This window comes from Papio anubis, chromosome 15 (genome assembly GCF_008728515.1).
Source record: "Papio anubis isolate 15944 chromosome 15, Panubis1.0, whole genome shotgun sequence".
In the NCBI taxonomy this organism is placed as follows: domain Eukaryota; kingdom Metazoa; phylum Chordata; class Mammalia; order Primates; family Cercopithecidae; genus Papio; species Papio anubis.
This window is the reverse complement of record NC_044990.1, coordinates 91,276,259-91,303,349: the sequence shown is the minus strand read 5'-3', so window position 1 is coordinate 91,303,349 and position 27,091 is coordinate 91,276,259. Positions and strand designations below refer to the sequence as shown.

At 46.8% G+C, this 27,091-nt stretch overlaps 1 protein-coding gene across 6 annotated transcripts in view; it reads left to right on the top strand.

Annotated features, from left to right (window-relative positions):
- DCUN1D2 (defective in cullin neddylation 1 domain containing 2) overlaps positions 1 to 25,574 on the top strand; it is a 37,736-nt gene extending 12,162 nt beyond the window's left edge. For 4 of the 6 annotated variants that reach the window (XM_031655689.1, XM_031655685.1, XM_031655687.1 and 1 more), the window contains 3 exons: positions 4,552 to 4,682; positions 21,693 to 21,789; positions 23,294 to 25,574. In XM_031655689.1, coding sequence (XP_031511549.1) covers positions 4,552 to 4,682; positions 21,693 to 21,766 — 205 coding nt within the window. In that variant the 3' untranslated portion in view covers positions 21,767 to 21,789; positions 23,294 to 25,574. Of the gene's footprint in view, positions 1 to 4,551; positions 4,683 to 6,785; positions 8,844 to 16,188; positions 16,849 to 21,692; positions 21,790 to 23,293 lie in introns of those variants that run through there. The other 2 variants (XM_031655686.1, XM_031655688.1) reach the window with 2 other exon arrangements.
- The last annotated feature ends 1,517 nt before the right edge of the window (positions 25,575 to 27,091 follow it).

Sequence of the window (27,091 nt, the reverse complement as noted above, 5' to 3'; positions counted from 1 at the left end):
GAATAATCAAATAGAAAAGAAGTTGTCATTAGGAAGGATCAATAAAGCCAGAAGCTTGTTATTTGAAAAGACTTGTAAATGTAGTAAATCATAAGTAACATACATAGATGAAAAGAGGGACAAGATGATAGGTGCCAGAAGCATTAAAAAAAAAAAGTCTGTTATGAAAAGCTTTATGCCAATAAATTTGACAACCTATATGAAAAATATAACTTACTAAAACTGACATATGAAGAAATGGAAAATCTTAATAGTTCTGTAACTCTTAAGAATTTGAGCCTGTAATTTAAAATCGTCTCAAAGAGACAGCTTCTGTTTGGGATAACTTAATTGGCACATCCGACCAAACTCCTAATGAAAAGGAAAATCCCCAATTTTAAACATCCTTTTCCAGAGAATAGTAAAGGAAGAAAGATTTCGCAATTTGTTTTAAGTCCAGCACAAGCTGCATGACAAAACCAAGGGATAACATTTGAGAATGGAAAATTATAGGCCACTCTCAGTTATAAGAATCAGAAGATGCCTAAGATGATAAGATGCAAAAATCCTACACACAGTATCAGGAAACTGACCAGTCATTAGCAAAAAATCCAAGACGATAAGCCCAGGATGATACATCATGACAAAGTTGGTTATACCCAGGAATGCAAGATCCGTTTAATGTTACAAAGTCAATCGGTATAATTAATTTACCATGGTTAACAACAGAAAAAAAGGATCGTCCCAGTGCATAAGATGGGTTTGATCAAATTCAGTGTTTCTTCATTAAAAAAAAAAAAAAAAAAAACTCATGGAAAACTAAGAATAAGAGGGGCAGTTCTTAATCTGACCAAAAGGAAAAAATTCCTATGGCAAACATTATACTTACAGGAATTGTAAGCCACTTCCCCTTTGAGACGGAACAAAACCTGAATGACTATCTCTATTCAGTATTAAACAGGAGATCACAGCTAGTCTAATCTATGGATAAAATATTCGAATCAGTAGTGACGTTAGCCACACTACAAGGTCCAAGGTTTGCAAATAAAATCCTGTTATATTTCAGGACACCAAGTGCAACAATCAGCAAAACAGTAAATTTTAAAATATATGTCATTTTTCAGTATCTTCAAAAATACAGAATACCTAGAATAAATCGGATTAAAGATGTGTGATACTCCCATAGAGAAAATAATAACTCATTGAGAGACAGGAAACAAGACCTGAATAAATGGAGAAATATACTTCATTCATAGGTTGGAACACAGTATTTTATCCTTAGGTTTTTATATTGAATGTGATCTCAGTTTGAAAATCCTAATAGATAGTGGGTTTATATATGTGTAATTTGACAAGCTGATTTGAAATTTCTATAAAAATGCGCAGTCAAAAAGCAGTTCTTGAAGGAAAAGAACAGGATGGGAAGATTTGCTCTGCCAGATAATCAGAACTTTACAGCTACGATAATGAAGACTACGTGACATCAAGTGCCAGATCAGATAAATAGACCAGAGACCAGTGGAGCAGAGTGGAGGGCTCAGAAAGAAGTCCGTGTATGTGGGGACTTCTGGTTTAGGACAGAGCTAGACTTAAGTGGAGACAGACACTTTTTCAACAAATGATACTGGGAGAATTAGCTAGTATTTTGGGGAGAAATAAATCCTGACCTCTACCGCATACCATATGTAAACATCAGTTTCAGATAGATGTAGATCTCAGTATGAAAGGCAAAAGCAAAAAGTCTGTAGAAAATAATATAGGAAAAGGTCTTTATGACTGTGAAATAGGATAATTTCTAAAACATCAACAGAAACAATAAATCACCGTAAAGAAAAATACTGACAGAGCATATTATAGTAAAAAAACTTCTGGTTAAGAAGCATCAAGGTAGTAGAAAGGCAATCCTTGTTCTGTGTGAAAGTTCTTTAAAAATACCTGGCAAGGGCCGGGCGCGGTGGCTCAAGCCTGTAATCCCAGCACTTTGGGAGGCCGAGGCGGGCGGATCACGAGGTCAGGAGATCGAGACCATCCTGGCTAACACGGTGAAACCCCGTCTCTACTAAAAATACAAAAAATTAGTCGGGCGTGGTGGCGGCGCCTGTGGTCCCAGCTACTCCGGAGGCTGAGGCAGGAGAATGGCGGGAACCCGGGAGGCGGAGCTTGCAGGGAGCCAAGATGGCGCCGCTCACTCCAGCCTGGGCGACAGAGCGAGACTCCGTCTCAAAAAAAAAAAAAAAAAAAAAAAACCTGGCAAAGGCTTGTATCTTTAATATATAAAGAATTTCTACAAAACAATAAGAAAAAGATGTTGAAAAACAAGCAAAAGATTTGACAAGCACTTTACAAAAGAGGATGCACAAGGGCCAGTTAAAAGTATGAGACGCTTAATCTCATTCACTGGGGAAACGCAGGTGAAAACCTCAGTGAAATAGAACCCCACAACAAACCACCCTCTGGGGGCTGAAACAAGACACGACAGCAGATGTGAGTGAAAGTGCGTGGAGCGGGAGCTCCAATGTACTGTTCGACATCAGTTACTAAATGGAAGGCGCGCAGATGCTGTGACCCCGCCGGCCATGCTGGAATGTGCCTACGTGGTATGTGGTGATCTGTGTACAGAAGTGTTGACACCATTACTCCAAACCAGCAAACTGGAAACAGCCAGAATGTTCACCAACAGTAGCGTTTATGAATCGTAAAATATGTATATAACAAGAATTCTATGTGGCAAAGAAAATGAACAGCTGGAGCCGTGCATACCCACAGGAACGAACCTCGGACGTCACAAAGCCAGAGGCACCCAGGTGTGAGGTGGTGCACACTGTGAGTTCCTGTTTACGTCCAGCTAGAGGCCCGCTGAAGGACCGCTCCGGTAGGTGGTGGGCACAGTGGGCCTGGCCCGGAAGTCGGATTGTCCGTGCCTCGCTGGAGGGAAGAGGAGGCTGAAATGGCAAAGAGCCCTTAGCTGCCACCCACTCCCTTTTTTAAGAGCATCACACTCTGTTGTGCCAACTGGGGTACAGTGGGTTGCTGGGACTTCGGGCACATGCCACCATGCCTAGCTAGTTTTTATTTTTTGTGGAGAGTGGGTCTCTGAGCTATGTCATCCAGACTGGTCTCAAACTCCAGGCCTCAAGCGATCCTCCCTCCTCCTCCTCTCAAAGTGCTGGGATTACAGGAACGAACTGCTGCACCTGGCCCAGCCGCCACCGTTGATGTGGATGGTGCTTCCACCCACACTCACCTGCAGTGCAGTCATGCATCACTTCAGAGACAGGGACACGCTCTGAGAAGTGCATTGTTAGGAAATTTCATTGTGCAGACATCACAGAGTGGACTTACACAAACCGAGGTGGTACGGCCCACTACACACCTAGTCTGTGGTTCAGCCTGTTGTTCCTAGGCTACGAACCTGTTCAGCGGGTGACTGTACTCAGTACCGTAGGCAGCTGTAACACAGTGGTAAGTCTGTGTATCTAAACACACCTAAAGGTAGAAATGGTCATGCATTGTGCTAGACATTGCAGTGGCTCTGACGCCCCGAGGTGGCAGGAACCTCTAGGTGCCGTTATGATTTTATGGGACCACTGTCACATCCACCTCCTGCTGTTGACCAGAACGGGACTGTGACTACGCACAGGACTGAGTCCTGCATCTGTGCTTTTCTGTGTACGTCTTTATGGACTTTTCTAGCTGCTCTAAAGCTTTCTCCAATGTTCTTTTCTTACCTCTGCTCTGCTTGGGTAAGTGGATAAGTGTTGCTTTTATTCTGTGCTTTGCTGTGCAGTTGAAATTAGAAAGATAGACTTTGTTTTACTGTTGTCAATTTCTGCCTTAAAGGCTGTTGACTGTTTTTAAAGGTTATTGACTTTTTGATGGAAAAAATCAATTTTAAAGCAATATAGAGCTGTGTTTTACAATACCTGGATATTTTAAATCCAACCTGCTATAATGAAGAGATCCCTAAATAAGGTAGCTTAAGATTTATATGAGTTTATTTTTCGCTTGTATGATGGGACAGAGGTAGCAGTGGCCCAGGCTGGCAGGGTGACTCCATTCTGCAAGTCACTGAGAAATAGGCTCTTTCCGTCTTTCCATTCCCTCGTCCCTGCCATCTTCTCACCTCATAACCTGTCACCGCAGGGCAGGGGCCTCTCTCCATGGTCAGAGCCACCGAGTTAGACCACGCCTTTGTTCCAGTTCTCAGGAAGAGGGCAAAAGCTTTGGGTTTTTCTTTTAATAATTTTATCAAGATCTAATTCACATACCATATTTTCTCTCATTTAAAGTCTACAACTCAGTGGTTTTAGTATATTCCCAGAGCTGGGCAGCCGCCACCAGTATCTGTCTTAGAGCATTTTGAATTCCTTTTAGCAAGAGAGACATTGCTCCCCTTCCCTTCTCTTACATGATCACTTAGAGCCTTAGGCCGCGCCTGGGAAAAGAAGTTGGGAAATACGGTCTCCAGCTGGACCCGCGTGCCTGGCCACAGTTCCTGCACAGAGGACAAGAGGAGAGTCGACTAGGGAGGTGCGTCTGCCGCAGCACAAACCACTGTCTCCCTCATTGCAGGTGTGACAGCATGGAGAAGCTAAAGGCTCTTCTGCCAAGACTGGAGCAGGAGCTGAAGGACACAGCCAAATTTAAAGATTTTTATCAGTTTACCTTCAGTTTCGCTAAGAACCCAGGGCAGAAAGGTTTAGGTGAGTATGAAATCCAAATATGTAAAATGCCAGATCATAATGAGATTATCAGTGGACATGAACAACATGATTTCTGTATAGCCAACTAATGATTTTAGGTTTTGGTTTGGTTTTTTTGAGATAGGGTCTCATTCTGTCACCTAGGCTGGAGTGCAGTGGTACAGTCACAGCTCACTGCAGCCTCAATCTCCTGGGCTCAAGCAGTCCTCCCACCTCAGTCTCCTGAGTAGCTGGGACTCCAGGCGTCCACCACTGCATCTGTCTATTTTCATTTTTGTTTTTAAATTTTTTATAAAGACAAGGTCTTGCCTTGTTGCCTGTGCTGGTCTCGAACTCCTGAGCTCAGGCATTCTTCCCACTTCAGAGTGTGTTGGGATGACAGGCATGAGCCACCGTGGCTGGCCCACCTGTAACATGACCACCCTTTGGTTTCTTGCCTTCTCCACACTTTGCTCTGTACGTAGGTAGATGCGTTTATGATACCATGTGCCTGAAGATCTCAGTCGATAGCGTCTCTCCACTTCTGGGTTCACATGTTTAAATTTTAAAATGTAAACGAATTTGTAAATGTCCTGTGTCAGCTCATAATTGTTCTCTCTGTGCCACGTAGACCCCAGCCTGCACACCAACAATTTAGCCCACTTTTGTGTTTTATTTTAAAATACTGTAATCCATTTTTATGGATCATTAATATGGCCCATTTGCATGGACAATAATAAATGTTTTTTTTACTTGAGGAGTCTGCATTCGCTTTAACTGTCACTCCTAACCCTACAGCAGGGATTCGGGGACTGCAGTGAAAGCGGAGGTGGAGCTGGGTTGGGTGCTGGGAGATGTGCACTGATCACCTGAGAGGCCAGTTGCACAGGTGAACAGGCACAGGGTCAGAGACACAGGGCAGAAGGACAGGGAACACAGGCACGGGGGGACAGAGGGGCAGAGGCACGGGGGACAGAGGGATAGCGAGATGGGGGACAGAGGGACAGAGGCACGGGGGACAGAAGGATAGCGAGATGGGGGACAGAGGGACAGAGGCACAGGGGACAGAAGGACAGAGGTACAGGGGACAGGGATAGAGAGACGGGGAACAGGGACAGAGGCACGGAGGACAGAGGGATAGAGAGATGGACAGAGGGACAGAGGCACAGGGAACAGAAGGACAGAGGTATGGGGGACAGAGGGATAGACGGGACAGAGGGGCAGGGGCATGGGGGACAGAGGGACAGAGGCACGGGGGACAGAGGGACAGAGGCACGGGGGACAGAGGGATAGAGAGACGGGGGACAGAGGGACAGAGGTACAGAAGCAGAGGCGCCAGGGGGACACGGGCAGAGGCACGGGGGAGAGACACAGAGGGCTGGCGAGAGATACTAGGTGCTGAGATGCGTCTCGGCCCCACACTGTGGTTACTAAATTGCGGTGCCTGCTGTACAAGGCGCGTAGGGCCTGTTGGGCTCTCGCTTTGCCTCTCGGGTAACAGTAGCAGTGCCTGTACGTAGGTAGATGGCTCAGGAGCCTGCCATGTGCGGCACCTGAGGATACCAGCAGTGCCGAGACCCCCAGCCTTGCTCAGGGCTGCGAAGCGATGAGAGCCTGTCCTGCCGTTTGTTTGTGAGCTGGGATGATCACAGAAGGAAGTCTTTCCATCTCCTGGTGTTGGTGCCAGAGGTACAGGCTGCTCAGAAAGGCGGGATGACCTCTGGGGCGAGTGCGTTCCCTGCTTCCTTCGACCGAGGGTCAGTTTATTGTTCACGTCCCCGTGAACTCGTGGAGTGCTGTTGGTGTGCTCTGGTGGTGACAGCTCCCTTCCTGTCTGCACTGCAGGCTGTCCTGGGCTCGTCCAGTTGCCTTCTGCCCCAGACCTGGACTCGCTTTTTCTCCAAGAAGCCCTGATTTCTTTTAGCGGAAACTGGTTTCAGACCGTGGCGGAGTCGCTGCTGGTGCTTGTTCAGAGTCGTCGTTTCTAGGCTTTTTATTTTTTTATTTTTTAAATTTTGGTTCATTTGGAAGCTTCTAAACCACAGTCAGGACTACAGATTATTTTTCCTACTTGAGCTTGTCTGTGTTAAGCTGTGTTTCCCTTCTTCTGTTCTGGCCTTCCAGGGCACAGGTGAAGGTAGCGTTACAATGTCCGCGACGTGTTAGCCAGTCCCACGTGGCGCACACCACAGGCTCAGTGATGATGTGATGTGTCTCCACCGGTGGAATTACTGTGAGTCGTGGAAAGGAAAAGGGGGTTATACACGCTCCCCCCATTTAAAACGATAGTTTGGCCATGTTTGTTTTCCAGGCACACAGCCAGGCCTCCCCTGTCGTTCTGGGTGGTCCTCGCTCTGTGTTGCCCAGCAGCCCCTGCTTATCGCCAGGGCTTCCGCTGACGTCTCCCTGCTCACAGGTTTTGAAATTCGTTCTCCGGTGGATCCCCAGGAAGTGCTGCTGGGGACGGTATTCCCCGAGTCCTTGCGTGACGGGTACAGAATCCTAGCCACCTTTTTGTTCCTTGGAATGTCTCAAGGGTGTCGCTCACTTTCTTCTGGCGTAGATTGTTATTGTCAGACGGAATGATGATAAGCCAGTCGTCTTGGCCTTGTAAGTTGCTTACTGTTTTGCCTAAATACCCAAACAAAGGCTATTTTTTCTTTTGCTTTGAAGCCCAGTAATTTTACTAAAATGTGCCTGGGTGTTGTGGGTCATCCGTGGTCAGGGTTCTCATATGATGCTGAGTGTTTTCAGTAAGTACTTTCTAATCTTTAATTTCAGGGAAAATGTTCTTGAATTGTAGTTTTAAGCATTTGTTCTGTTCCTTGTATTTGGTTTTGGTCTCTCTGGAAACTCCAGTTACCCATTTAATTGGAGTTAGGTCCTCTGTGGAGTTGGGTCTTCTGTGGAGCTGGTTCCCCTGTGGAGTTGGGTCCCCTGTGGAGCTGGGTCCCCTGTGCAGTTGGGTCCCCTGTGCAGTTGGGTCCCCTGTGGAGCTGGTTCCCCTGTGGAGCTGGGTCCCCTGTGGAGCTGGGTCCCCTGTGGAGTTGGGTCCCCTGTGCAGTTGGGTCCCCTGTGGAGCTGGGTCCCCTGTGCAGTTGGGTCCCTTGTGGAGCTGGGTCCCCTGTGCAGTTGGGTCCCCTGTGCAGTTGGGTCCCCTGTGGAGCTGGGTCCCCTGTGGAGTTGGGTCCCCTGTGCAGTTGGGTCCCCTGTGGAGCTGGTTCCTCTGTGGAGCTGGTTCCCCTGTGGAGTTGGGTCCCCTGTGGAGCTGGGTGCCCTGTGGAGTTGGGTCCCCTGTGGAGTTGGGTCCCCTGTGCAGTTGGGTCCCCTGTGGTGTTGGGTCTTCTGTGTGGTTGGGTCCCCTGTGGAGTTGGGTCCCCTATAGAGTTGGGTCCTCTGTGGAGTTGAGTCCCCTGTGGAGTTGGGTCCCCTATAGAGTTGGGTCCTCTGTGGAGTTGAGTCTTCTGTGGAGCTGGGTCCCCGATAGAGTTGGGTCCCCTGTGGAGCTGGGTCTTCTGTGGAGTTAAGTCTTCGGCAGTGTGCGTTGCTTTCTCTCAGTCCTTTTAATCTGTACTTCATTTCTTTTTTCTTTTAAAAATGATCTTCCTTTTTCACCATCTTCTTCTCTGAAGTCATCACCTGTCATGTGTCACATAATGGCAGCGATAGGTTCTGAGAAATGCATCGTTAGGCAGTCTCATCCTTGTGCGACGTCACAGGGTGCATGTTTGCAAACCTGGGTGGCATAGCCTATTGCACGCCTAGCAGTATGGCACAGCCCATGGCTCGCAGGATAGAAACCTGGACAGCGTGTGACCGTACTGAATACGGCAGGCAACCATAACACAGTGGTGAGGATTTGTGTATCCAAACACACTGAAGCATAGAAAAGGTGCAGTGAAAATGCACTTTTGCGGTCCTGTTGGACCGCTGTCACTTATGCGGCCTGTCATTGGCGGAGACGTTATGCAGTGTGTGGCTGCCTTTGAGTTTATCTCCCTCTTGTGCCTTCTAGTAAAGTCATTTCCGGAATGATTTTCCTTTGTTTCTAATTCTTGAGTGTGATTTCCTCATTACTAAGTTTTCCTAATTCTCATTTGTGGTGTTTCATGTTTTGTTTCATTTCTTAATGTCCTTTATTTTGAAGTCAGTGGTCACACTTTAAAAAAAAATTTTTTTTTTTTTTTTATTTATTTAGAGACGGGGTCTTGCTCTCTTGCCCAGGCTGGAGTGGAGTGGCATGATCATAGCTCACTGCAGCCTCAAATTCTTGGGCTTAAGCGATCCTCCCACCTCAGCTTCCTCCCAAAGTGCTAGGATTACAGACGTGAGCCACCACACCTGGCTTAACATTTGATTTTAGAGTTGAGGTCTCCCTCCATTGCTCAGGCTTAAGTGCAGAGGTGTGGCCATGACTGCAGCCTCAGGCTCCTGGGTTTCGGTGATCCTCTCACCTCAGCCCCCCATCTCACCGGGACTTTAGGCACGCAGACTGTGCCTGGTTAATTTTTAAATTTTTTTTGGAGAGACGGAGTTCTACTATGTTGCCCGAGCTGGTCTCAGACTGCTGGTCTCACGCAGCCCTCCCACCTCAGGCTCCCAGAGTGCTGGGATTACAGGCGTGAACCATGGTTTCGGCTGAAGGTCGCACTTTCGATCTGTTCTGTCGGTGTGTTTCCCAGCATGCGTTCATTTTCAAGGGGGGACTTCTGTTTGCAGCATCTTTTTTCTTCGGATAGCATGGTATGGGATTTGATCTCAGGGCTGTTCTGTTGCTCATTTTTATGTGAAATTAGTTTTCCTAGTCTTTCAGGAGGATGGTTCAGGGCAGCTTTTTGACTTCATGGTGCTCCCTCTTGGCTGAGTGTGTGTGTGTGTGTGTGTGTGTGCAGGCGTGTAGTAGACAGAAATGTCTGCTTCGCTGTCAGATTGTCTGGCACTGATCCTCTCCCCTCCTCAGCTTTTCTCTCTTTTCCATCTCCGTTTTCCCTTTCTGCCCAGCTCTTCTGCTCTCGGGCTTCCCTGCAGTGTGGGCCCCGTTGGTGGCCTCTGCCCGCTGCCACAGCCTAATTCAGGCTCGTCCTTACCTGGTCTTGCCGGGTAGGCACCTCCGAGGCCCTCCTGTTCTCACATCTGTCAGAGGCCTGTGACCCCCACGTCGCCGGCACCACGCGGGTCCTATTGCTGGCAGTGGCTCATCCCCTAGTGCTTACAACTTGGGTTGGTGATGATACTTTCTCACCCAAACTTATGGTAAATGTCGCCTCTGGGTGTTTGACTTTGCTTTCTAATTGCTGCGTCTGCTTTTATGCACGGATTCAGGGAAGATTAAACACTGTGCTCCCTCCGCCCCGACTGTCCAGGGCCCTCCCCCGCCCCCTTTTAGTGCTGCGTCCTCGTAGGCTGCTTGTCTGAAGGAGAGAGTGATGGAGCGTGGGATGTCTCGTGTTTAAACCAGTCAAGTCAGGAGTCCTTGGGGGTTTATTTCCCGAAGACTGTTCTTTTGTCTTGTCTTGTCTTTTTTTTTTTTTCGAGACAGAGTCTCGCCCTGTCACCCAGGCTGGAGTGCAGTGGCGCGATCTCAGTTCACTGCAAGCTCCGCCTCCTGGGTTCACACGATTCTCCAGCCTCAGCCTCCGAGTAGCTGGGACTACAGGCACCCGCCACCTCGCCCGGCTAGGTTTTGTATTTTTAGTAGAGACAGGGTTTCACCATGTTAGCCAGGATGGTCTCGATCTCCTGACCTCTTGAGCCATCCGCCTCGGCCTCCCAAAGTGTTGGGATTACAGGTGTGAGCCACCACACCCAGCCTTTTGTCTTTTTTTTTTTTAACCATTTTAACTGTTTAAGTGTACGGTTCAGTAGCACTAAGTACTTTCAGAGTGTGTAAACATCACCAGTGTTTATTCCCAGAACTTTCTCATCTTCCCAAACTGAAACTGTCCCCATCAAACACTGACTCCCCACTTCCCTCTCCCCTGCCACTGGCAGCCCCCATTCTACTTCTGGTCTCTGGAGTTGACTCCTCCTGGGACCTCACGTAAGTGGAATTTCACAGTATGTATCTTTCTGTGACTAGCTTGTTTCGCTTGATATAATGTTTTGTTGTAGTGTGTGTCAGAATTTCCTTCCTTTTTCAAGGCTGAATAATATTCCCTGTATGTATAGACCACATTTTGTTTATCCATTCATTCCAGTGGACACTTAGTTTAATTTTACTGTTTGGCTCTTGTGAATAACACTGCTGTGAACATGCGTGATGCATGTACATATACCTGTTTTAGACCCTGCTTTTAATTCTTTTTTTTTTTTTTTGAGACAGAGTTTCGCTCTTGTTGCCCAGGCTGGAGTGCAATGGCACAATTTCAGCTCACTACAACCTCCGCCTCCCAGGTTCAAGTGATTCTCCTGCCTCAGCCTCCCGAGTAGCTGGGATTACAGGCATGCACCACCACGCCCAGCTAATTTTTGTATTATTAGTAGAGACGGGGTTTCTCCATGTTGGTCAGGCTGGTCTCGAACTCCCGACCTCAGATGATCCGCCTGCCTCGGCCTCCCAAAGTGCTGGGATTACAGGCGTGAGCCACCGCGCCAGTCCCTGCTTTTAATTCTTTTGGGTATATACACAGAAATGGAATTACTGGACTGTATGGTAATTCTGTTTAATTTCTTGAGGAATGAGGACCACCATATTTATTTTTTTACATTCCTATCAGCAACGAAGCAGAGCATCCAACCAGCCTCTGCACATCCTGCCAACAATCACTGTTTTCTGAATAGTGGCCATCCTAATGGATGTGCCCAGGACTGCTCTTTGTAAGCTGACATTTTACTTCGGGGACTAAAACTCTTTTTTTTTTTGCAGTGGTATAACAAATTTTAATTCAAAATAGGCACTCTGAAAACAGTAGGTAAAAAATAAAAACAAAGTTCAACAAGCTGTCTTTGAATTTACAACAGACTACACTGGTGATCACAGACCAGTTTCACAGTTGCCTCCAATATGCACATTATAGCAAGTATTATATTTTTTAAAATCCACATAGTAACATCATGTTTCTCAGAGGCTGTTACATCCTCTAGATATTTCTACCTAGAGAGACAGTAAACGGGCTTCTCTGCCGTGTACCACCAGCAGTATGACTTCCGGTCTAAACCGGCTGGTCTCCAGCACTGGTTCTGGTGCTTTAGGTTTTTTTTTTTTTTTTTTTTTTTTTTTTTTTTTTTTGAGACGGGGTCTCGCTCTGTCACCCAGGCTGGAGTGCAGTGGCCGGATCTCAGCTCACTGCAAGCTCCGCCTCCCGGGTTCACGCCATTCTCCTGCCTCAGCCTCCCGAGTAGCTGGGACTACAGGCGCCCGCCACCTCGCCCGGCTAGTTTTTTGTTTTTTTTTTTTTTTAGTAGAGACGGGGTTTCACCGTGTTAGCCAGGATGGTCTCGACCTCCTGACCTCGTGATCCGCCCGTCTCGGCCTCCCAAAGTGCTGGGATTACAGGCTTGAGCCACCGCGCCCGGCCTGCTTTAGGTTTTTTATATTGTGTGGGGAAAAAAACGAGGTTTAACATCCAAAGGACAGTGATGGCAATGGGGATTCTTTAACAGTTTGCCATCCCACCCACCTGGATTCCGCTTCCAGCCTGAACCAGCTGGAGAAGAGCCCGTTTCACCACGAAACATGGCCTCCAGGAGATGTGGTCAGAAACTTACTGTTTCAACCACGGAGACATAGCTCTCGGTCTGCAAACTTCACCCTCTCCCCTGAAAACGTATGCTGAAATTTAAGTTAGTTTCCACATCGGGGGAGGAAATGTTTATTCTAAAGGCAGTGAAGAGTTATTATTTTGCCTCTGAATGGAGAAATGACTTAACATATCAAAAGAGGGGAAAGTCTACACTGAAAAGTATTTCTGCATCTACAGAATGACTCTGTTTATAAAATAACTCTTGATGTATGAACTACACACCAGATGTCAGATTCAGTCTACTTTTAACAAATGAAAGCATTTGGTTTTCTATGATAAAACTCTTGTTATTTATCTTCTCTATTCCACTTTTATTTCTTTCTAAGACACTGAGGCAAAATAGTCATTAAAGTTAAAGCTCAGTTTAGTTTAGACCCTGATTACTCAGTAACTATCATCAATATTCTCAAGAAACCATTACCAGTCTTTTCTAGAAACTAACAAGCAGGCCGAGCGTGGTGGTTCATGCCTGTAATCCCAGCACTTCTGGGTGGATAACTTAAGGTCAGGAGTTTGAGACCAGCCTGGGCAACATGGCAAAACCCCATCTCTCCTAAAACAAAAAATTAACTGGGTCTGGTGGCGCACACCTGTAGTCCCATCTACTCAGAAGGCTGAGGCACGAGAATCACTTGAACCCAGGAGGCAGAGGTTGCAGTGAGCTGATATCACATCACTGCACTCCACCCTGGGTGACAGAGCAAGATTCCATCTCAAAAAAGAAAAAAATATATACACACACACACACGTATATATATACACACATATATATACACACACACACACACACACACAAGAATTACCTGGGTGTGGTGGTACACACCTGTAGTCCCTGCTACTCAGGAGGCTGAGGCAAGAGGATTGCTTGAGCCCGGGAGGTGGAGGCTGCAGTGAGCTGAGACTGCACCACTGCACTCCAGCCTGGGCGACAGAGCCAGACCTTATTTCAAAAAAAAAAAAAAAAAAGCAAATAGACAAGAGAATAATGGTGCAGAGGAAGACTTGGGATGAGATCCCTCAGCGTTCTTGGGCTCTGTCACTTAGTAAGGACAGGGCCACCTGTGCTCCTGACAGGTTCCGGTTTCTACTATAGCTGTTCTTCCATCTCATGCAGGTTTTTTTTTTTTTTCCCTCCACTTCTCTCTGTTTCCTCATCCCCTCACCCCCGTTTTCTCTGGCAATAGTCACCCAAGCAAGAAATGCTGCTTCTCACACTTTTCTAAAATTTGGCCATTTCAGGTCTGAGTGTAATGATCATGATTTTTCAAGGAAAGTGTGGGTCATGCTTTACTTTTGAGCAGTTTAATTCTTAGACGTCTATCCAGCTTCCTTTCCAAAGTGAGAATTAGTCTGATCCAAATTTTAAAATAATAGCAATTATTTGTTATTGTTAAATGTTTATCAGGAAGGACACTTTGAAATTTCAGTGAATGATAAAACTTTTTTTCTGACTATTTTGAACTGTTACTTTAATATCTTCAGTATAATCTTAAGATAATTCAGCTTCTATTAGAGGTAACCATTTATAGTTATTGATACTCTGCAATGCAGGAGATCCTTCATTTAAATGTTGACATGGAAAAATGTTAAAAAGATTAGCATTTTATCTGACTGTCATGTGTAGGTATTATCTTTAAAAATTTTTATCTTATAATGCCATGTTAACTTGACACATACGGAAAAGTATTACGGAGCTTTTCTAGGCCCTTGGCAAAGCCAGCAACATCGGCATCACTGCAGAGCTTGCTGAAACACAGTCCCTCAGGCTTCAGCCAGGCTGGCCGCCTGGGTTAGTAATGACTGCGCAAAACACAGGGGCTTCAAATGACAGTCATTTTGGTAGTTGATGATCCGTTGGTTCAGGAACTTGGGCAGATTCCACTGGGTGGCCCTTCTCTTCCATCCGTGCTGCTCTGCACTGTGGCCTCCCACCTGCCCCCAGCTGCCCTGCTTGGGCCTCCTTGCAGCGTGGTGACTGGGGAAGAGCACTGGGCCTGCAGAGGCTCCACGCGCCCCGCAGCGAAGCCCGGCTGCCCCGTCCTGGAAACGCACCGAGTTCCTTCCACTGGGCGCCACCACTTCATTCCATGGTAATTTCCAGGAGGTTATAAATTAGAGTCTAAATTAATTGCCAGTTCAGAGTTGCAAAATTTATTTTCTTTCTGCACAAATGTGTCAAGGAAGGTCAGTATATGTGTAGAGAGTGTTTTGAAACATTTTTAAGATTCAGGACCTACCATGTTCAGCCTGCGTTTTATAAATTTCCTCAAGCATCAGAACTTTCAGTGGCAGAATAGGCCATTGAAAGCTGCAACAGATTGAGAGTTTATCCTTGAATTCCTCACTGAGAACAAGGACTTGTTTACTCCTGTAGACACTTAAATGAAATGTTTGTCAGAATCATTCACTATAGGGTGGGAAGCATCACTGGTTTTGTTTCTTTGCTTCATGACAATAGCAGAGAGAAAATGAAATTTTATTATAACAATAGCCTCCTCGGGAAATGATTAGATTGTGTGAATACTTCAAATAGATTATACACTATTTTTAGAGAAGTTTTTTTGAGGGCTTTTAACAAACAGAAATAAAACAAGAATAATAATTATATGACTATAACCCAAAAATAGAGCCATCAGTTTACCATTTCCAAAGATTACATGGTCTGTCTTGTGAGAAATTAAGGATAAATTGAACAGGTTGAGACAAGTGTCCAACTGTTGCTAGAAAAAGCATGGACTGCCGTGGGAACATGGAGCCAAAAGACACAGATTTACCCTTTATTTCCTTCGTGTGTGTGTCTGTGTGTGTGTGTGTGTGTCTGTGTGTCTCTGTGTGTCTGTGTCACTGTGTGTATGTGTGTCTGGGTATCTGTGTCTCTGTGTGTGTGTCTGTGTCTCCGTGTGGGTATCTGTGTGTATCTGTGTGTATGTGTGTGTGTGAAAATTGTGCTGTATTTTTATGTAAGATGATGCTTTCCTCTTAACTAATGGTTAACCTACTAAAGAGGATAAAGTTACTTGGCTCTGTTTTGATGTAAGAAACAACATAGTTTCATACTGGCTAGAGTCTGGAATCAGCTGGCTTTGGGAATCGTGTGTGTGTGTTTTTTTTAAAAGAGGTGAGGGTCTTGCTCTGTTGCCCAGGCTGATCTCAAACTCTTGACTTCAAGTGAAGCTCCTCCCTCGGCCTCCTAAAGTGCTGTGATTACAGGTGTGAGCCACTGTGCCCGGCCAGCTTTGAGAATCTTGATGTTTGAGGAAGTCAAGTTTCATGAGAGCTAGCTAATGTTTATGTCTGCCCTAAGGTCCTTTTTTGATAGAGGACACATCTTCATTAATCCTAAGTGGAGCATCACAAGCATGAATTTTAAATCGTAATGCCTTCTTCTAACGTGTTTTCACTTAGGAGATGAGACTTTCTCGAGGTTCTTGGGAAGAAAATAGCTGCTATAAAGATGTAGCCACCAGAGTAGCTGTTGGTCTTGATTTCCGCTCCCAAGTTCTGCCATTCTGAGTTGTTGTTTTTGTTGTTGTTGTTACTGTTTTGCAAATGGCTAAGTCCATTAGGACAATATTAAACATTTTTATATAAATAATAATAAATGTTGAAAAAGCATATATTTACTTCTGATAATGTGATTAACAAACATACAAATCAGGTCCTTTGTAAGAAAAGTTTTTAGGACCAAAACTAACCCAAAGTAACTAGATTAAATGTATGCCATAAAACTTTAAGTAACTAGATTACATGTATGCCATCAAACTTTATTTTTTCTTCCTCCCCAGGTTCACCTCCATTTCTCAATGTGAGAGCTTTACATCATTAAGATGAGTTGAATATAGATTTCAATTAATGTTCTTCCTAAGTGATAAGGATGTAGACTTATAAGCAGGACAAGACTAATCATCTTCTTAGCATTTTACTGCGGGTCCCATCGGTAAGGTCTAGAGAGCCGTTCTGTTTCTCAGTTACGTGGCACTTTCTGACTCTCTCTTTCTTTCTGATTCAGACTCCAGGGTATTCAAAACTGAGGAAGTTGGTAATGATACCTTTGCACACAGGGAATTTAGAGGCGTTTTATTTAAAGTGGGTTTTGCTACTCATACGTCTCTTGCTTATCTAACCATTTTAATAATGATCGACCCGGAAATCTTGCTAGAGCTCCAACTTTAGTAACTTCTGTTTAAGTGGGATTAAACCAGATTTAGAAAAAAATCCTTTGAAAAGTGTTTAGTTATGTGCTTTGCATTTAAACTAATATATTACTTAACGTATTAATCTGCTTTTCACATTAGTTTATCTTACGTAAATATAACTGTTCTTTTATTGCCTAAAAGTGGCGAACACTGTTCAACATGATTAAAGGAGGTCCCTTTATTTATTTATTTACTTTTTATTTTATTTATTTAATTATTTTTGAGATGGAGTTTCGCTCTTGTTGCCCAGGCTGGAGTGCAATGGTGCAATCTTGGCTTGGTGCAATCTCCACCTCCCGGGTTCAAGTGATTCTCCTGCCTCAGCCTCCCGAGTAGCTGGAATTACAAGCATTAGCCACCACGCCCGGCTAATTTTGTATTTTTAGTAGAGACAGGGTTTCACCATGTTGGTCAGGCTGGTCTCAAACTCCTGACTTCAGGTGATCCACCCCCCTCGGCCTCCTAAAGTGCTGGGATTACAGGAGTAAGCCACCGCGCCTGGCCGGTCACTTTTAAAAAGTAGAATTCTGAACCCCTTTATGTACTTGCTGTGTCAAGCATATAAAAAGAAATCGTTATCAAGATTCTGTTGAGCAGAGAATAAATCAGTATTTCACAAACTATGGATTGGAGACAGCCCTGAAACTAAGCATTCATATTCTATTAGACATCTTCAGTAGCAGAGATTTGTATAGAAGTCGTGAAATAATCACCACTTTTCCCGTGTGGGAAAAGTGAGGGTGTTGGCTTTGATTGATGCACAGTGTCGATGTGTAGATGTCCTGTTCGATTGATATGCAGTGTTGATGTGTAGATGTCCTGTTTGATATGCAGTATCAATGTGCAGATGTCCTGTTTGATTGACACGCAGTGTTGATGTGCAGATGTCCTGTTTGATACACATTGTCGATGTGCAGATGTCCTATTGGATTGATACGCACTGTCGATGTGCAGATGTCCTGTTTGATATGCAGTGTCGATGTGCAGATGTCCTGTTTGATTGACACGCAGTGTTGATGTGCAGATGTCCTGTTTGATACACATTGTCGATGTGCAGATGTCCTGTTGGATTGATACCAGTGTCGATGTGCAGATGTCTGCTGTTTGATTGACACGCAGTGTTGATGTGCAGATGTCCTGTTTGACCGATGCTCAGTGTCGATGTGCAGATGTCCTGTTTGACCGATACGCAGTGTCAATGTGTCAACGTCCTGTTTGACTGATATGCAGTGTCAATGTGCAGATGTCCTGTTTGACTGATGCGCAGTGTCCATGTGTAGATGTCCTGTTTGATTGATACACAGTGTTGATGTGTAAAATGTCCTGTTTGATACGCAGTGTCGATGTGCAGATGTCCTGTTGGATTGATACGCAGTGTCCATGTGCAGATGTCCTGTTTGATTGATACACAGTGTTGATGTGTAAATGTCCTGTTTGATACGCAGTGTCGATGTGCAGATGTCCTGTTGGATTGATACGCAGTGTCCATGTGCAGATGTCCTGTTTGATTGATGCTCAGTGTAAATGTTTAGATGTCCTGTTTGATTGACACGCAGTGTCGATGTGCAGATGTCCTGTTTGATATGCAGTGTCGATGTGCAGATGTCCTGTTTGACTGATGTGCAGTGTTGATGTGCAGATGTCCTGTTTGATACACATTGTCGATGTGCAGATGTCCTGTTTGATATGCAGTGTCAATGTGCAGATGTCCTGTTTGACTGATGCGCAGTGTCCATGTGTAGATGTCCTGTTTGATTGATACACAGTGTTGATGTGTAAATGTCCTGTTTGATAATGCAGTCGATGTGCAGATGTCCTGTTGGATTGATACGCAGTGTCGATGTGTCGATGTCCTGTTTGATTGATACGCAGTGTCGATATGTAGATGTCCTGTTTGATTGATACGCAGTGTCGATATGTAGATGTCCTGTTTGATTGATACACAGTGTCGATATGTAGATGTCCTGTTTGATTGATGCGAAGTGTTGATGTGTCAATGTCCTGTTTGATTGATACGCAGTGTCGACGTGTAGATGTCCTGTTTGATTGATGCGAAGTGTAAATGTTTAGATGTCCGGTTTGATTGTTACGCAGTGTCAGTGTGTAGATGTCTTGTATCAGTGAGAACACTTTCCCTGCTAGGTGCCAATTTAACTTGATGCTTTAGGAACAAATCAGAGCCCTCATAAGGCCTCTATAATTACTTGTGAAACAGATTCTTAGTTCATATAGTAATAAGGCAGGTCTATTTGGAGAACAGTGTGTCCCTTCCTTTCTAAACTGGTCCTTTGATTTGCAGTTTGACACTCAGGCCAGTGGTCTATTTTTAAAAACAAATGATATGAATTAATAGTATCCAGATCAGGTCATGTTTAAAGAACACCCACTATGTATGGAAATGCAAGTCTCCAAAACTGATTAATTAGGGGGGAATTGTGTGCATATCCAAATAACTTAATATACAAGCTCTTTTTGAAGAAGTTTCCCCAGATGTATAAAATTAGACTACATAGAGTTCTCAGGAGCACTTCCGTAGAGATTAAGCCTCATGACTCTTGGGTAAAATTGCCACCTTTTATTGATGAAGTAAATATTGATGTGCTAAGAAGTGGTCATTTTTTGTGCAGTAGAAAAAGAGAGTGAGATTTACTAACTGCTCTTTCTCTCTTTTTGCCAGACTTAGAAGGCCAAGGTGATTGGAAGTTAGTGTGTTGTCTGAAGGCTTGCCAGATCTGTGGAACACGCTTCTTACTGAGGTGCGTCCTCCTGTGTCTCTCGGGCCTCGCGGCTCACTGTGGAGGGAGGTCGGTAGGTGTGAGGCTGCGTGTGATCATCCACCTCAGGCCTCACACGTGGAGGTTTTCAGCAGATGAACGTCCCACACAGAGATCCACAGGTCCAGACAGGTTGCCACTTGGCTCTGTCACCTTGCAGGAGACCGCAGGGCTGGGATGGGCCTGATCTGGGGCCACCTCAGAATGTGGCTCCTTGGCAGTCACGGAAGCTCCTCTCAGGCTGGGGTTCCTGGAGACTCTGCGACCCCAGCCCAGCAGCCCCTGCGTTGTCTCCTCCGAGGACCTAGGCAGTAATTCTGTCTTTCCACTGAGAACTCCGAATCCTCAACACAGTGCCAGTGCCACACTTCTGTATGTTGGTTTGGGTTCCAGAACTTTGGAGTGTATCTGGCGGTGCCCAGCCACTCTGTGTCTGTGGTCTGAGGCCATACTCAGAAGGAAAGGAGGCCTTCATGGGCCCTCTGGAGAGACACTTTCCTGGCGTGGGACAGGGCTGTGTCATGCCAGCTCGTCTTGCTGGCAGCAGGTGCAGCTGTGGGTTGTTGAAAGTGAGTGGCCACAAGCCTGGTGATGGCAGAGATGCCCAGACCTCTTGCCATTCTGTCCATGAAAGTGAAAGAAGTGGTCTTCCAACGCCAACACACAGCCAGGCCAGGACCCACACTGCCTCCATTCACCTGACACTGGGTGACACAGACTTTGCCACTTACGAGTCCTGTGGCTGGGCAGGTCACTTCCACATGCCTCTGCTTTCTCATCTGGGAACGGCACCCAGAGAGCATGGCAGGCGGGGGGCGGAGCTGTCTGTGGAAGGTGGTGTCCCTCAGTTCTGTGGGTGGCACCCCTGAGACATGGGTAGTATGGGGGTGGAGCTGTCTGTGAAAGGTGGTGTCCCTCAGTTCTGTGGGTGGCACCCGGAGAGCATGGCAGGCGGGGGCGAGCTGTTCAGAAAGGTGGTGTGCCTCTTGCCCTGTGGGTGGCACCCGGAGAGCATGGCAGGCGGGGGGCGGAGCTGTCTGCAGAAGGTGATGTCACTGAGTCCTGCGGGTGGCACCCGGAGAGCATGGCAGGTGGGGGGTGGAGCTGTCTATGGAAGATGATGTCACTGCCCCAGGGTGGCAATCCAGGGAGCATGGCAGGCGAGGGGTGGAGCTGTCTGTGGAAGGTGATGTCACTCAGTTAGTTCTGTGGGTGGCACCCAGGAGCATGGCAGGCGGGGGGTGGAGCTGTCTGTGGAAGGTGGTGTCCCTCAGTTCTGTGGGTGGCACCCAGGGAGCATGGCAGGCGGGGGTGGAGCTGTCTGTGAAAGGTGGTGTCCCTCAGTTCTGTGGTGGCAACTTTAGAGCATGGCATGGGGGTGGAGCTGTTCAGAAAGGTGGTGTCCCTCAGTTCTTGTGGTGGCACCCAGGGAGCATGGCATGGGGTGGAGCTGTTCAGGAAGGTGGTGTCCCTCAGTTCTGTGGGTGGCACCCGGAGAGCATGGCAGGCAGGGGGCGGAGCTGTCTGTGGAAGGTGGTGTCCCTCAGTTAGCTCTGTGGGTTTGCCATCGGGAGGCGCCTTTGCAGCTGTGTGTTTCGTCACCTCCTGTGCCGTATTACTTCTCTCAAAACATCCAGAGGTCAGTAATGCTGTGCCCACAGCCCCCTTACGCCTTGCCTGGGTCAAACCTAAGTCGTAGATGTTTCCCAGAGAACCTCACGCTCTTGTGTGTGGAAATGGGGATAAAGGCGCTCACAGTGTCGTCGTAACAGCAGAACACTGGAAAAGCCAGTGACCATCCAAAGGAGGACGGACTAAAAAGTCAGAATATTGGTGCGATGGAGCACAGCTTTGGAGCCACGCAAACAAGTGCAAACAAGTCAGCCCGCGTACGCTTCAGACGTTATGCTGAGTGGGGAAAAAACAAGTTGCAGAAAACGACATGTAATTCGATAGCAGTTAATGTTTTAAAATGTAAGACAAGCTTATGAGCTGTTCATGAATATATACATATACATGCAGCTGATGGGCAGGTAACGAGATTAAAATGCTGCCCTTCTGTGTGACAAAACAGGAGTTTATAATTGTAATATTTAAAATGTTTTGTTTTTAAGTAAGTCGCTTTCTATATTTGGACATTGGCATTGTTGTAGCACTTAACATTTATGCAGAACACTATTACTTTTAACAATGTTATTGTACTTGTTCCTAATCAAATTAACGAAGATCGTTAATTGAAGATCGCGAGGCCACTAGAATGTATGAGAGTTAAGCTCTGTATTTTAAATCTGGTGGGTTTTTTTTCTCCTTATATATTAGGAGCATCACAAAAGATCAATTCCAAGGGACACTTGGAACCTCCTTCTGGACTTTGGAAACATGATTGCAGATGATATGTCTAACTACGATGAAGAAGGTACCGGAAGTTGTGCTTCAGATGATTGACCGAAATGCTTACACCTGAGAACGTTAACTTTTCCTGCCTCTAGAGTGGTGACCCCGCCACTGAGATGGGGGTGGTGATAATACTACCTACCCCCTTCCTTATTTTCTGTAAATCATACAAAAGAAAAATGCAGCTTTGGTCGGCCGGGCGCGGTGGCTCACGCCTGTAATCCCAGCACTTTGGGAGGCCGAGGCGGGCGGATCACAAGGTCAGGAGATCGAGACCACGGTGAAACCCCGTCTCTACTAAAAATACAAAAAATTAGCCGGGCGCGGTTGTGGGCGCCTGTAGTCCCAGCTACTCGGGAGGCTGAGGCAGGAGAATGGCGTGAACCCGGGAGGCGGAGCTTGCAGTGAGCCGAGATCGCGCCACTGCACTCCAGCCTGGGCGACAGAGCGAGACTCTGTCTCAAAAAAAAAAAAAAAAAAAAAAAAAAAAAAAAGAAAAATGCAGCTTTATATTTAGTGTAAATCAAGAAAACAGTCCTCTAAGCCAAAGCATTTCAAAATTGGATGTGCAGAGACCCCCATGGTGGAGCCACGGAGTTAGGTGTTCGGAAACCACCACTCCCAGATTCTCAGTAGGTCAGTTCCACACTGCGCTCTTTAGGCTTCCTCAGAGATTCCAGCTCCTGTCTTCTTACGTAAATATATCTCTATGTATTTGTCTCCCCCCGTGTTTAGGACGCTGCATTGGAGGACCTTTGAAGCCTGCTGTGTGCTGGGCACGCTGCCACCTTCGGGAGGGATGGTCTCCGGGTAGAAGGCCCCCTTCCAGACCCCCACCCACTTTGCTTCCTCCCTCCCCCTCGGCAGGCAGTGATCTGTTCTGGGCACTGGCACCACGCCTTTAACGGGTGGTTTACGTGGCTGTCTGCCTGCTTTAGCTTCTGTTTCTCTGTGTCCTCCACACGTTGCACCGTCCCTAGATCAGAGGCACCCAGTAACTGCTTGTCAAATGAAAGAAGGGATCATTGAATTTCATTGACAGAAGCACAGCTTCCAGGATTGAGGCAGCAGTGCAGGAGCTCAGAGGGCCCTTGGGGCTGCCGGGACAGGGAAGGGCAGGGCACGAGGGGGTGGTCCCACTGGGGAAGAGCCGCAGGAGGCAGCACCCCCTGCTGGTAAGAATGCCAGTGACCTGAGGAACGTGCCTCCTGGTCCGAGTGGGTCCATTTCACTCCCTTCCTGAGCAGCTGGTGTGACTGCCTGGGGCACTCATGGAGCAAGCAGGGCCACTGTGAGCCCACAGCCCCCTGGACATACCAGCACGCACACACCAGGGCTCCCGACCTGGCTGTGCTAGGACAAAAGAACTGGGTAACTTGGGCTGGTTCATTCTGTGAAATACAAATGGTATGGACCTCAAATCATTTGGGTTCTTGAAATGTAAATGTTGGATTGATATGTGACACAATGCCTTGAAGATAAAAACGGTGCTCTAACGCGTCTTCTGTTTGCTTGCTTTCCTTTAGGAGCTTGGCCTGTTCTTATAGATGATTTTGTAGAATATGCACGGCCAGTAGTCACAGGTGGAAAACGCAGCCTTTTCTAGGCAGCAAGTTAAGCAGGAGTAAGATTGTGAAATGATTTGTATCCTGCAAGGAGATTTCGGTCAGTTCCTGGGTGCATTGTCACTGATTCCAGAAGTCATTGTTGATCCGCCATGGAACCAGAGGAGCCCTCCCATTCTGCCGGAGGACAGCAGCGGCTGCTTTGTGGACACCGCAGGAAGTTCCCCAGGACATGGCTGCTTTGGGATGTTTGGAGATTTGTCATCACAGCTGTTGCATTAGGAGATTTCTGCATGACTTTTTAGTATTTACAAAACACTAAGGTAGAGCCGTGGCGCCGCCTGTGGGACTGCAGAGCATGCTGCGTAGCTCGCGCCATCAGGCGAACCAGCGGCCAGCCGAACGCCGCCGAATGATGTTGCAGTGGCACTGGAAGCACGGCACGTGTCCTCTGCAGGATGCTGCGTTTTTATATAAGTCAAAGCTGTTAAGAATGTGCCCTAAAGGAGATGATCTTGTCATAGAGTCTAATGTTTTTTAAAATTGGTGCCAGGAATTCAAGATTTATATTTTTTGAATTATCGAATATCTAGATTTACCAGCTCTATTTTTGTTTCCATTTTCTCTAGACATATATCTGAAAATCATTTTATGGTTCTCAGTCCCCATGTAGCTTTGCACAGCAACGGCACACATGGCACAATTCCAGCAGAGTTTATCTCACACCGTTTATACATCAGTGGACCCCTCTTACTTAAATATTACTTGACCTGAGAAACTTCATAAAGTGTGTTTTTAAAAAATATGTTTTAGTTATATTTTAAAAGACATTTTTCCATGAAAAACATTTCTTTCATGAGTGATGAATTGTAGATTTTAAAATCGAGGCCAGGCACGGTGGCTCACGCCTGTAATCCCAGCACTTTGGGAGGCCGAGGCAGGTGGATCGCCTGACGTCAGGAGTTCAAGACCAGCCTGGCCAACATGGTGAAACCTCGTCTCTACTAAAAATACAAAAATTAGCCGGGCGTACTGGCACATGCCTATAATCTGAGCTACTCGGGAGGCTGAGGCAGGAGAATCGCTTGAACTCAGGAGACGGAGGTTACGGTGAGTCGAGATTGCACCACTGCACTCCATCCTGGATGACAGAGTGAGATTCTGTCTCAATAAATTAAAAAATAAATCAATACAATAAAATCGAATGAGTTGGTTTTTTCCACCCTCCTGTGGTGCCCATGGTGCCAGCATCTGAACCTTTGTGCCCCTGTGCACATTCGGAAGCTAAAATGTACATCGTTGTCCGAAAAAACCCAACCCCAAAACCTTCATCTGATTGGTGAGCTGAAGTCTGTCTTTGTGCCGTGTTGTCATCTGTTTTTCGTGGCCGCCTGGTGGAGGGGTACCCACGAGTGCCGCCCAGGTGTGGAGGGCGTGTGTCGAGTTGTGGACATCACTGCTGACCCTACCTCACATGTGCCGAGACCCTCATGTCACAAGCGTGCCTTGCTGCCCCCCTGCAGCACCGTGCAGGACGTGGACCAGCTGGAAATGTTTCCCAGGGGAGAGGAGAGTCGCCGCAGATGACCCAGCTGTGGTGTGAGAGAGCAGAGCCCAGACGCGCAGCTGGGTTGGCTTCTGAGAACAGGACTCGCCCTGTGCTTCAGGAACATCTGATGGCTGAGGTTTGTGAGCTTGGCGGCTGCAGGACGAACCTTCGATGCTTCTCAGCAGAGATGGTCACAGGGGGCAGCAGGGACAGGACTGGAAGGGACCTGCAGCCTGGAGACCCTGCCTGGCCCCCGCTGGCTTCTGGTGGTCCAGTGATGGGCAAGTCACAGACCTTCCCCAGGCTCTGCTTCCAGAACCCTTAACGGGAAACTGGGCCTGTCTACCTTTAGAAGTCTTCGATTCTCAGAGAGCATTTGTTTAATACAATAAAAACTGGCTTTAATAAAAACCTCAAAAATGTGAGTGCATCTTGGAGGCTTCATGGATTCTTGACATGTAATTGTTCTGTTCAGAAAAGTTTATAGAATTCCGATAATTCTGTATAAATTATGGAGATCCGCAGTACTTTTTTGTTTTTGAGATTTAAAGTTCTAAGAGATTGTCAATAGATATCAAAATATCACTGGACAAAGGCTTTTCCAGAAATTGTTTTTTTCTTCTGTTGTATACATTTGAGTCCTGCATGCTGTGAAATGCTGAGAACAGAAGCATTAAATTGTTTCATCTCGGGTATGGTTTCCTTTCGATTTCTCCTCGGCTGCAGGGATGCCTGCCTACAGGTGTCAGCATCTGAGCCCTTGTCCCGGGATGACAGAACAGCCCCCAGCTAGCAACCAGCAGGCATGCCCCTGCCTTTCCATGTGGCCCACCAGCCCTGGCCAGGTAACAGGTCCTCAGGCAGCTTCTGTCGTTGCGTTCCCTCAGCGGTGCACCGTGTGCCTGAAGTGGTAGCTCGTGAGGAATTAGAGATCTCACAATAGGATTTACGGGGGTGTGTGGGAGCAGGGCGGGGGGACGTGTGCCAGCACGCACTGCTGGAAACCATCCCTTATCGAAGGGAAACAGCCAAGCACCGGGGTCTAAGGATCATGTGCGACCTGCCCCTTCACAGTGCACCTGCCAGGCATTCTGGAATCAACATTGCCAGCTCCTGTCAGTGACATTGTGCATGTCATTGTGTTGTTTTAGCTTTAAGTTTATATCCATTTGTGACCTCAGGCTTCATGGGGCCAAGAGTAAACTTCTGATATTTGTTACTGTGTCCACGGTTTCAAGTACAAAGTAGGGGCTCTGCAAATATTTCCTGGATAAACTAATTAGCTAACCTTATCCCGTCCTGTTTGCTGAGGGAGCCAGACAGTGCTCTTGGCAAAGGTTTCCGCTGCCTGAGAATCGACTGAAGCGCCCAGCGAGGGAGTCTGTGTCACTCCCCTCAACAACACAGGCTTTGGCCCCACAGTGCAGCTCTGCCTAGAACGGGTGGGAGTTCGAACGAAGGGCTGCCCTCCTGTCTGTCCTGTTTGGGTAGGGAACCTGCGTGCATGCTGTTTTTTGTGTTTGGGGTTTTTTTGTTTTGTTTTTGAGACAGCGTTTTGCTCTTGTTGCCCAGGCTGGAGTGCACTGGCGTGATCTTGGCTCACGGCAACCTCTGCCTCCTGGGTTCAAGCGATTCTCCTGCCTCAGCCTCCCAAATAGCTGGGATTACAGGTGCACACCACGATGCCTGGCTAATTTTTGTATTTTTAGTAGAGACGGGGTTTCATCATATTGGTCAGGCTGGTCTCAAAATCCTGACCTCAGGTGATCCGCCTGCCTCGGCGTCCCAAAGTGCTGGGATTGTAGGCGTGAGCCCCTGCGCCCGGCCTGCCTGCTGGTTTTGAAGGACTGTTTGTTTCTGGATCTCAGGATCATGCTAGCTGGCATGATTTTGTTAATGCCTGGCTCTACCAGCAGACAGTGGAGGATGAGATGAGCTCACTGCTCGAGAACCTCCAGTTTAACAAGTGCTGGTATAACGCCAGACAGTGACTTAAATGCTTCTTGCTGTCTCGCTGCATACTACAAGAGTTTCGTGGTTTTTGTTTTTGTTTTTGTTTTTGTTTTTTTTTGAGACGGAGTCTCGCTCTGTCTCCCAGGCTGGAGTGCAGTGGCACACTACAAGCTCCGCCTCCCGGGTTCACACCATTCTCCTTCCTCAGCCTCCCGAGTAGCTGGGACTACAGGCGCCCGCCACCTCGCCCGGCTAGT